The sequence below is a fragment of the Protomyctophum parallelum genome (assembly GCF_964188405.1).
Source record: "Protomyctophum parallelum genome assembly, chromosome: 3".
In the NCBI taxonomy this organism is placed as follows: domain Eukaryota; kingdom Metazoa; phylum Chordata; class Actinopteri; order Myctophiformes; family Myctophidae; genus Protomyctophum; species Protomyctophum parallelum.
In genome coordinates, this window is record NC_139698.1 from 54007154 (window position 1) to 54019636 (window position 12483).

Here is a 12483-nt window from a genome sequence, read left to right on the forward strand (position 1 = left end):
GTATAATCCAGCTGTTCCATTTAGATGTTTTGATACATTGTATAATCCAGCTGTTCGATTTAGATGTGTTGATACATTGTATAATCCAGCTGTTCGATTTAGATGTGTTGATACATTGTATAATCCAGCTGTTCCATTTAGATGTTTTGATACATTGTATAATCCAGCTGTTCCTTTTTATATGTTTTGATACATTGTATATACATTGTATAATCCCCCCCCGGTCCTCCACACCCCCACACCTTTAAAATATCAACAACAAAAAAGCCACCATTACCTTTGTATTGCCACTTTACAGTTTAATCATTAACGGAAAAAGAGATTGAATTAGACCTGAAGTGAATGTGTTAATTTATTTTTAAATGTATTTATTTTAATTAAAGATCAAAATTAGACCTATAAAGGGGGGGGGGGGGGGTTGCCGGTGCGACTCCCCCTCCCGGCCTACATGCCCTCGGTCCAGACGGGCTTCCAGGAGCTCAGCCCGGAGCAGACGGAGAGACAGCAGCAGGAGATCAGAACCATCAAGAGCAGCCACAGGAGAGACCGCGTGAGTTGACTCTTTAACCCATTCTGACCTGAGATCAGATTCTAAATGTAATGTCTGTTTGGAAATGACAGTTTTCTGAAAAAGCTATGTTTCTTTCTGTGTCAGTCGTTGATTGATTGATTGATTGAAATATTTATTAACAGTTTGTAGAATTTACAGTACATTTTAAGCACAAACTCAATACAAAGACTGTTAACTGTGAGTGGACGACCCAATTAAGCATTACACTTGTTTACAACAGGGTCCACATTGTTCAATTCATCAAAACATTTAGAGACATACAAACATTTAGAGACATACAAATAGACATTTCTATGTAGCTAAAGAACAGAACAGGAATTCATCATATAGGAAGCAAAAAAGGGAAAAGATACATTATACAGTGAGGGGAAATGGGGGTGGGGGGGGTGGGGGATTCAGATTTTACACAGGCCAGTTTCGAATTGCAGCCATCCGTAGGTGCCCTTTGAGAGCGGTTTTGAAGGAGTCAAGGGTTTCACATGTCTTAATGACTGTTGGTAGGGCGTTCCACATTTTGGTGGCATAGGAGCGAAAATAATTTAGTCCCTTGTTTGTGCCGAATCTGGCTTGTACATGGTTTGTTGCACTCCCTCTGGTGTTGTGGGTGTGGACTTCGTTTACATTAAGGAAGTATTTAGACAGGTACATGGGTATCTTGGTGGTCGTCAGTCATTTTTCAAAAATATCAGACCTACAAGCTCATAGCGCGCGCTATGAGCTTGAGCAACATAATGCGAACCCCTTTTGGTGTTTTAAAAGCATTATGTTATACTTGAGCTGTTGGAAAAATAGCAGATCTAGAAGGTGTAGCGTGTAGCTAGCGTGTAGCGTGTAGGTCTGCTATTTTTTTTTTATCGTGAAAATGCGACACAAATCTTTGAATATATATTCTTTCGACGTCGGGACTATAAATGGGTTAAAACCTGAGGACGCGATTCTACAAAATGTCTTCTAAGATATTCTAGATATTAAAATCTAATTGGCAGGCCTGGGCCGTGGCTCAGCGGTCCAGGCACCTTGGCTGGTATAATCCAGTCTGGCAGTGTGCCGCGGGTTCGACTCCCGATCCCGACGGCCTTTACAATTTACAATTTAGGCATTTAGCAGACGCTCTTAATCCAGAGCGACTTACATTTAAGCAAGAACAAAAGCATGGGAATACATCACATAAAAGCATTTATCATGAGACATGCGTAAGCTAAGAAGGTAACAGTGGAATATCTATATGATGAAACTATACATACACTATACATAATAAACTATACATATTCACTACTATGCTATACATATGTACTATGGCGTGCTATGACTATATACAATACAATTATAGTGCTGTCTACATAACATGCTATAAGTCTGTGTCAAATGCTATCTAAGCCAACAGAAATGCTATCTAAGGGGTTTACTGCATGTGTTCCCCCCCCCATCTCTCGCCCCATTTCCTGTCAGCCTACTGTCTGTCCCTCCATAAAAAAAACATAGAAAATAAAAGTGAAAGCCACAAAAAAACATAAAAAAAAAAAAAAAAAATGTAATTGGCAGCACCCCCCTGGAATATGTTGTTCCAGAATCCAGGGACCCCGCCTAGAAGCAAAGATATGAGTTAAAAGCGTTAGAATATATATCAATGATTTTTTCACGATTTTAAAAAATAATAGCCAGCCCTGTGTGATGTCTGGTCTACAGGGGTGGTTTCCGTGCTCAGACAAGCGGCAAAAAATTAAACCCTATTTTCATGATCTACTTTGTTCAAAGTCAACATTACCAGTTAACCAAAGCCGGTTCCGGAAAACGTTCCAAATGTGTTGGAACCGATTCCGGTGTTCCTCAATGTTTGTCTGATGCAGCTCCGGATCCCTAGACCTACTGTGTGTGTGTGTGTCTGTGTGTGTGTGTGTGTGTGTGTGTGTGTGTGTGTGTGTGTGTGTGTGTGTGTGTGTGTGTGTGTGTGTGTGTGTGTGTGTGTGTGTGTGTGTGTGTGTGCGCACATGTGTTGCAGGGTCTCCAGGACAGTGGTCATCAGGTGACTCCAGTGTCCAGTGGATCAGGCCTGCTGCTCAGTCAGTCTCATCTGACCTCAGCCCTGCTGACCACCAGACCCTCGCTCAGCAAGGCTGACTGGGCCTCGTACAGCAACCTGTGAGTACAACAAATAACATGTATTTCAAGGACTTCCATAACTCTGAGAATGTGCACAGTTATTGCGTACAATAACACGTGTGTATATAAACGGGACACGCACACACTTAACCCATTCTGACCTGAGATCAGATTCTAAATAAATGTCTTCTACATCCTGACAGTTTTCTGAAAAAGCTATGTTTCTATGTCGGTGGTTGTTCGATAAAAAAAAAATAGCAGACCTACAAGCTCATAGCGTGCCACCGAGTGGCGCGCTATGAGCTTGTAGATATGCTATTTTTCAATAGTTAAAGCATAACGTAATGCTAACACCAAAAGGGGTTCCCGCCCCAAAATGGCTTAACATCTTTATTTGTGTTCACATTTAAGAAGACGTTCTTGAACACAATTAGTAGTAGACGCACACTGACAAGTGTTTCAGGATACAGATAGATAGATAGATAGATAGATAGTTTATTTGTCTCGGTCATGGTTTATCCAACATTATTACATGCAAAGAAAAGGGGTTGACAACATGATACAATTGACCGAAAAGGAAAGGGGCTGAAGCCGAAGCTTATTATGAGATTTTTTGAGATTTCAGTAATCTCAAAAAGTCAGGAAGCATCACCATTCCGCCTTTATCCTTTCTTAATTCTTTATTCGACCACAAAGTGGTCACTATATCTTCCTGGGGTCCACACAAAAATGTATACAATAAAAACTGATCATTTAAAACGGACAAGATCTACTGGTAGTTCTCAGCTAAAACAGTGAAGTCGCTCTGCATTTAACGGAGACAACAATGACCAATAGTAACACATACAGTGTTTACATGAACATTTTAAATAAATCCATATGTGGCGATTGCAAATTATCACAGGCACTGAGCAGACTTTTGCCAATGCCTTAGCTCTTGGCTTATTGGGCATTCCTGCAATCTGCAGGCCTCTCACAACTGACTTATGGACATTACAGAGGCTTCCCAAAACACAGTTTATAGTTAAGGGACGCAACAAAACAACGGCCTCTGCATCCACGGGATGCACTACTGTACTACTGTACTGTTTTTTATTCTAGTTTATATTTGCTAGCTTTAGGAGGGAGTTAAATGCTGCAATTTGTAAAAATGGCAAAATATGACTCCTAACGTCGTTGAAGTGGGACTCATAAAATGTCCCTGGGACTCGTCTAAAAGACCATCCCGGGACTCATTAAATTGAAAACCTATTTACATCACTGGGAATATGAACAAGAGCAGTTTACATTTTGTAACCAAGCTGTATAATAGCATCCTTAAGACATTGGCTTGGTAAGCAATGGCTCTTCCAGACTATGGTCAAAATATACATGCCACTTCCAAAATGGTCACTTTCTCTACTGTCCTCATCAACAACAACAACAGCTATGACATACAGTAGGAAAAGGCATAATTGTCATTATTATTTTGGTTTTCAACCATACTATCTAATACCTACAGTATCTAATATTTGAGTCTGTGCAAACAGACCACTAGGGTTTTGAAAACCTTATACCCATATTATGCCATACCCAACACCACGCCAAAACACACAAACTTAGGCCTAAAAAAAAAAAAACTTTGGTTTCCGATTGGCTGTCATTTTTGGGCTGAGTAGGTAGGGAATTTATTTTATTTTATTTTATTTTATTATTTTTCGTGGGAAGGATGGGTAGCAAGGAATTTATTTTAGTTTATTTTTTATTTTTTTCGTGGGAAGGATGGGTAGCAAGGATTTTTTTTCTTTTTTTTCCTACGGCAATGATGGATAGGCTTCTTTTTTAATAACTTCAATATTTGCCTGAAATACCATCTTTTAAATAATGAATGGTTCAAGTACATGCACATAACACTGTATGCCTACAGCTAAACATTTGAAAACTTTGAATAGAATGTCCACACACTGGTTGAATACTTTAGAGTTTTAATTCAACTCCAAACACATACCAAAAATAAATACAAATGTAAAAAAAGATCTTCAAGTAATAAAGCTGAAACATGAACTTGTGTTTTGAAGCAGAGAGCTACTGGCTATCCCTGGATCAAACAAATCAACTTAAACCAACCAATGGCATGAGGAGTTGGAAAACCAAGAATACTGACTGGTGAATGAATTATACCAGGATTTGAAAATAATAAAACATTTTACCCCAGGGTCTGAGATGAGCTCAATTCAGAATGAGGAGCTTTAACAATTAAGTCCATTCTAAATACTGATATACAGTATGCAGCTTAAAAGTGAATAGTGTTAGAACGGTGGTTGGTCAAACAGATTAGAACGGTGGTTGTTGAACTTGCTACCGCATGTCTGGCCTCTGGTTTGCGAACCAAATTAATTGCTTAGTGTTCAGCATCAAAGTATATAACTTAAGTTAACTTGCCATATGCTTAAATGTTCTATACGCCCATCGATTAATCCGCAATAGCTCGTTTTGGAAGCGTCGGGGCTTAACGAGACACTGCTGTCTCGTTGAACCCAGCTGGGTGAATAACCTAAATCAACGTCACCACGGTAAATGCTCCATATAACTATGAAAGCGCTAATGTTAATGTTCACTGCATACACGTAATATAGTTGACCAAGCAATGTTACAGTCCACTGTAGGCTACAGCTATTTGGTTTCCAAATCGTAGCGCTGTAGACTACAGCAATTTAATTTCCGCATCGCAGCGCAGTGCGCCTCATGTGTGCCCAAAAGAACAGATCTGCAAGCTGTCGACACGCAATCGAGCGGCATGTTGATAGTTTGTATGTCTGTTATTTTGGTTAGGCAACGCACATTACGCGTGGTATGTGGGTTTGAGAGGCAATGATTAATGTAGGCCTACAGTAGCCTAGTAGATTATAGCCAAGTTGACAGTTCACTCATTCTTGAGATGAGGGACAAAAGTGGAAAAAACATGTCCCACACATAAGAGCCTTATTATTGTTAAAAATAAATTAATTAAATAAAAATAAAAGCACTTGCAAAGTTAAATGTAATACAGTTGTGTATTATTATGCCATTAATTTCATTATAATTGTTTTCATATGCCATCTGAATTAGTTAAAAGCAGGCACTGTACCCAAAAACGCCTGTATTTAGCCTGTCCCCAGCAAGTGGTCATAATTTCAAACTGCTAAAAAAGTGTCTAATACTGTCACAATCACATAAATATACATACTAAATTAAAGTAGATTGTCAACAACATAGCAAACAATATACACAATAATTTTAATTTATATTTTCCATTAGATATCTCATATCAAATGTGTGTCCCACGTCTCCCGTCAACTCCGTCAGGTTTTTTAAAAGTCTTAAATTAATCAGAAAATATTGTCGACAGATTTAGCCTGAAGACTCCTTTTCCAAGTCCCGTTTGTATTTGTTGCAACTGTGGAGCACCTGGTCTGACAAGCATTCAATTGTTTGATATTTTAAACAAACAATGTTGATATCAGGGTGGTCACAGCTTTTACATGTCAACTCCGTCAGGACATTATTATGATCTTTGTTAAGAATTCCAAAATAATGTTTATTATAAAAGTTTAGGGTTAGGTTTAGCTAACAAATGAAGCAAAAACAAAATGGCTACATTGTACTACAGAGGGTTAAGATGAAAACAAATGACATTTTGTCAACTCCGTCAGACGTCAACTCCGTCAGGTTTTGTGTCTGACGGAGTTGACATGTATCTGACGGAGTTGACAAAAGTGTTCCTAAAACAATAAAATTATAGTTTTTGAATAATGGGACGTATTCTAATTTGGCACACAGTTAGAGCATGCCTTAAGGAACATTTTTGGCTATAGGGCCATCACAGATTTGTCTCGTGGTGACCATGGCAGCCATTTTCCAAAATTGCCGCCACCTGATGTTATTTTACAATAACTCAAGTTCTACACCACCTAGGATCTTGATTCTGGTGACTAAGACTACATTTTCAAGGATGAGGGATACATTGGTACTATTTAGATTTGTCCTGTGACCATGGCAGCCATTGTTTTTCAAAATGGCCGCCACCTGCTGTTATTTTACAATAACTCAAGTTTTAGACCACATAGGATCTTGATTCTGCCGACTAATAATACATTTTAAAAGATGAGGAATACAGTGGTACTATTTAGATTTGTCCTGTGACCATGGCAGCCATTGTTTTTCAAAGTGACCACCAACCTGCTGTTATTTTACCAATAACTCAAGTTTTAGACCACCAAGGATCTTGATTCTGGCGACTAATCATTACATTTTCAAGGATGAACTTTCTCTGGGAGGGGTCAGGGCTTATTTCAGGTGCAGGTTGAGTTGCTACTGACAGGACATTAAAAGGAGGTGGGCTTTCTGGCCTTTGACTTGTCTCTTTCAGGTACAGACGCACAGTTTGACTTCACTGGCCACTGCAGTGTGGCGTTGTATCTTGGTGGCCTCCTGCCAGTGTTTCTCCATCCTTCTCATGAGCTCTGTGTTCTGGGGCTCTGTTATAGTCAACTTACATTGTCTTGGCTGGAGATTGCTTTCCTGCAGGGTCCAGCCCAGTCTTGTGCAGATGGCTACTGGCCCACCTGGAGGCCCCAACCTCACTTGTTTGGTTGGTGTGATTAGGTGGGGTGGTCTTCCCCAATCAGGATGAAGGGTTTGACCCTTTCAAACGGCAGTCTGGCCAAGTGTCTGTATTTAGTTGTGAGGCTAGATACAGGATACGATTGCTCACCCAGCCCCAGGTGACTTGAGGTGAAGGCTCCTTTGATTTGGTAACATTGCTTTGGTTGACATGCTGGGGACACAGAACGACACTGATGCCTTCAGTGTCTGCACATCCTGCCTGATAGTCCTGAAGGCAGATCTTCTGTCTTCAGTCTTTCGCTCACTGTTCACTGCTCACTGTTCACCTCAAGCAGGTCTTCAAGGTGTTTGCCTTTGCACAGGCTATATGGCTAGGACTCATGCTTCAACCACTCAGAGAACTCCAACAGGGTGTTGGTTGCTCCTGGGCCGCAGAGCATTGTGCGGCAGAATTCAGCTCTCATCCCTGGTGGCAGCTTGTTGAGGAGTCGTGCAACATGTGAGCCGCATCTAAGTTCTGTGTCTCCCTCTGGGCCTAGGGTAGACACTTGCTATTTTCCGTAACACTAATTGGTGGGGCTGTCCAAACTTGTTGTTTAGGTGTCAATCGGGTCTCTGTTTGTGAAGTCGGGTCTAGGTGGTCTAGAAGATGAGTTATTTAGTCAGGGGATATTAATACAATCTGGTAATAAATTCCTTATCAAGAATTTTCTTCACCAATGTGTTTGGAAGGGTGTCTACTAACATATCCCACATTGCTTTATATTCAACCACCCTAGGGGACCTTTTGACAGCTGCTGAAAGTTGGGGTACCATCAACAACCTATATAAGGCAAAATGTTCATTATGCTTTAAGTAGCATGTGACATGTCAAACTAGGGAGTTTTCATGATTCTGAATGCATTCCAAGCATTAGCTATGCACGAAGAACACTCCTTGGGCTGAAAACGGCCATAGCCATCATCACAAAATGAGGTCAGCACATTTGGGCAAGTGGATATATGGCCGAATTTAGCCCAAGGGGTTTGACCCCTAGTTTGGCCATAGACTCCCTAGTTTTGCCATAGCCACTTGGTATGGTACCCAACTTTCAGCAGCTGTCAAAAATGCCTCTAGGGTGGTTCAATAGAAACCAATGTGGGATATGTTAGTAGACACCTTTACAAACACATTGGTGAAAAAATTCTTGGTAAGAAATGTATTCACAGATTTGACATTATTCTGATAATAGGCCTATTCCCTGACTAAATTGGTAAAATAATAGCAGGTCCACCATTTTTTTAAATGGCTGCCATTGTCACGGGATAAATCTAAATAGATAAAACTGTATTCCTCCTCATTGAAAATGTAGGATTAGTCATCAGAATCAAGATCCTAGGTGGTGTAGAACTTGAGTTATTGTAAGATAACAGCAGGTGGCTGCCATTTTGAAAATGGCTGCCATGGTCACAGGGCCAATATAAATAGTACCACTGTATTCCTCATCCTTGAAAATGTGGGATTAGTCACCAGAATCAAGATCCTAGGTGATCTAGAACCTAAATCAGTTAAACTTGTCAACTCCGTCAGATGTTCGTCAACTCCGTCAGATGTTCGTCCCGTGATGTTTTTGTTAATTTCCAAAGAAATAGAAAATGTGATGTTAAATATTTTGTGCATATGTATTGAAACACCAACTGAAATGATACGTAATGATGATTATTATTTTTATTTACATGGTTTTCATGTTATAATATTGAAAATAGAGGTTGAAATGACGGATTTGAGAAATTGGATATTTCATAATAGTGTGATATTGGAAAAAAACAATATTAAAATAATTGTATTACTTAACTTGATTACTGAAAGCCATTATAAGAGAACTGAGGACTTTATATTATTGTTGAAATTATCAAATTCAATTAAAAGGTATTTTAGTGTGTCTGACGGAGTTGACATGAATCGGGTATTAAGTGCATAAATGTCCCATTTTAGAAAGAAATGTTATGCGAAAAACCTGTTCCTTCTCAATATTGGTAGTTGAGACCTGTGTCTACAAATACATCCATTTGATTTGAATGTATCTTAAAAAAAAAAAAAATCCAGTTTGAAAAAAGTTTTGTCCCTTATCTCAAGAATAGGTGAGTTGTCAATTCATAATATTGTATAGCTCTGTTCTGGACTGTTGCACAACGTTAGCCAACGGTGAATGATGAAAAAGTTGCACTTTGTTAACAAGGACAGTATTGGACATGCTGCGTCACTTCAGAGGATCGCTGCTACTTTGATTCAAAGATGTTTACTCACCCCTGGAAATCGCTGGAAACCATTAGAATGTTGGAAATGGAACGTGAGTTACAACCTCAAGTAGCCTACCATGCACTTCGCGATGACGCATTCCAAAACATTTGCGCACGTGATATTTTAGACGAAAGAAAACTTTATTTTGACTTTGCGCGTCCCGATGGTCTCATCAAAGAGAATTTTAATGATCAAATACCTTTTTGGTCTTGACTGGTATTGGTATTCTGAGCTTTTTTTTTTTTTCTTTTTTTTTTCACCAAATGCCAATAAAATAATATGAGTCGCGCATATTTAATAGAGTCGGTCGGCAACCGGAAACCAAAGTTTTTTTTTGTTAGGCCTTAGACTGAAGAAGTCCTTCTTTGTCCATCATATCATATGGACACGGCTCTCGTCTTTCATGTGTTTATGCATGTAATTAGTTTAGTTTTGTTTCTGTGTGTTAACCCACTTAGGCCTGACGTCGAAATAATGAAAAAAAAGTATTCTGAAAAAATATATGTTCAAATATTTGTTGCCACATTTTCACGATTTAAAAAAAATAGCAGACCTACAAGATCTGCTATTTTTCAATAGTTAAAACACCAAAAGTGGCCCAGGCCGTAGCGTAACGGTCTGGGCACCGGACTGGTAATCCAGTCGCAGTGTGCCGCGGGTTCGACTCCCGGACCCGACACGGCCTTTACTGCATGTCATCCCCCCATCTCTCTCCCGTTTCCTGTCAGCCTACTGTCTGTCCCTTCAAAAATCAATAAAAGGCGTAAGCCGCAAAAAAATATCTTAAAAAAAAACAAAAAAAACACCAAAAGTACAGAATGGGTTAAGTCAAATGTGTACGTCTGTGTTGCATACATAGAATACAAGACATATTTCTGTGTGAGCTGATAAAAAAGTTATATTGTATCGTAATATGAAGCATTCGGTGGTACAGTAGAAACCAACATGTTTACGTTTATTTATTTTTTATCTTTCTCTAGGTACGAAGCATTCGGTGGTACAGTAATAATAATAATAATAAAACTTTATTTGTATAGCACCTTTCATGACATGAAATGCAGCTCAAAGTGCTTTACAGAACAATGGAGAATAAAGGAAAAGCAAGGCAACGACATTAAAAAACAAGCAGTAATGCAATACAGTGAGGACATGAATAACAAAAAAAAAAAAAAAAGATCAATTAAAAGCAATGTTGTAGAAATAGGTCTTGAGCTGAGCTTTAAAAATGTCTACAGAGGCTGCCTGACGAAGGTACAGTGGGAGCTTGTTCCATGCCGACGGCCCGTAGAAGAAAAAAGCTGCTTCCCCGTATTTTTTAGTTGCCATTTTTTTAGGCAAAGCGAGCAGGCCAGCAGTGGAAGACCTTAGGGGGGGGTTTGGGACATATTTAGGCAGGCAGTCATGTAGGTAGGAAGGCGCGAGACCATTGAGAGCTTTATAGACAAGTAAAATAATTTTAAAATCAATCCTAAAAACAACCGGAAGCCAGTGCAGTGATGCCAAAACTGGAGTAATATGTTCTCTCATCTTAGTTCTAGTTAAAACTCTGGCTGCTGCATTTTGGACAAGTTGTAATCTGTTAGTTGTTTTCTTAGAAACCAACATGTTTACGTTTATTTATGTTTTAACTTTCTCTAGGTACGAAGCATTCGGTGGTCCAGGAGGAACCAATGTGCAGACCTCAGCCGCCTTTCAACCTGGACAGCGCGTCACACTAGCCTAATGACACAGACGCGCTAGCCTGTCTGTCACGTTAGCTTTGTTGGATTACAACTTAACAATGTAAATCAAACAGCTTAACATTTAATTTAATGTTTCCTATTGTTTTTTTAATGATTATGAATAGAATTCACTTGAATGTATCTTGTAATAAAATGTACATATTATGTAAAATAAAATAAAATTTACTTTTTGGTGAAGATTCATCAACAGTGTTATTATTTGTTCTCTTTATAATGCAACTACCAATATGGACTTGAATGTATTACTGTATATTGAAATCGGGAGCTGAATGATTGATTGAAGACAATTACACACGTAACATACAAAGCCAGAGAGCATAGCTCCATTGTGGGCCTATTGTAAATTACAGTAAGTATGCGTACATGTGAGCCGGTGGAAATGTATAGATGTTTGGTTTATTATAATTTTTGTGCTTTTTCTGTGTTATACTTTTGCATGTTTGTTTGTAATGTTTTTCCTTTTGCTATGAGTTATAGAGTGATATTATTGTCCAGTGATTTTGCTTTATTGTTTTGCTCGTTTTGTGTGAGTTGCATGATGTTTTACAGTATATAGCCTTTAATTTTCCACTGACTGCCACTAACCCACATGACTAATCAAGGCCCTGCAGCTTTAAGGACCTGCACCTGGGTTGGGTGTGGTCGATCAGCAGCCCTATAAGACAGAGGAGAGTGTTTGGAGAAGAGGAGAGTTTGGAGTGTGTGTGAGCTGAACAGACGCAGACCATATAGCTCCCATGGGCTGGGGCCAGACGGGGGTCGGGACACTCCAGCTGGGGGCCAGTGGTAGCCGTGAGCGGGTTGACCTTTGATGGGCTGTAACCGCCGAGAGAGCCAGGCCTTCAACCCGCTCTGTAAGTGCCACGACCACGACTCCCGGCTGTTGTGTACCCGGCCCGGCCTGTGGGGGCGGTCGAGAAAGAGTGGAGACGAGACGGAGCAGAGCAAAAGGAACGATAGCAAGCAGAGCAAGGAGGTGTGCGCGAACAGTTTTTGGGCAGACGAGACACAGACAGAGATCGAGTGGACCACCAGAGACGGAAGCAGAGAGGTCGCAATACTGCACGCCTACAACAGAAGGGCTCAGGTTAATACCTGGGCTGGCCTGTAAGTAACCGATTCGCAGTATTGCCGCACGGAGACCTACCTGTCACTTCTATATCCACACTGTAGCCACCCTGTAAAACCAGATGAACTGTGCGTAGT

General features: G+C 39.9%; 1 protein-coding gene across 1 annotated transcript; it reads left to right on the plus strand.

The window, feature by feature from the left end:
• Nucleotides 1-437: 437 nt before the first annotated feature.
• On the plus strand, nt 438-11258 carry LOC310855489 (peroxisomal ATPase PEX1-like; the record flags this gene model as incomplete). The annotated part of the gene is made up of 3 exons (XM_083760509.1): nt 438-550; nt 2571-2710; nt 11174-11258. The coding sequence occupies exons 1-3, from the start codon at nt 449-451 to the stop codon at nt 11256-11258; spliced, it is 327 nt and encodes a 108-aa protein (XP_083616635.1). The 5' UTR covers nt 438-448.
• Between the last annotated feature and the right edge of the window lie 1225 nt (nt 11259-12483).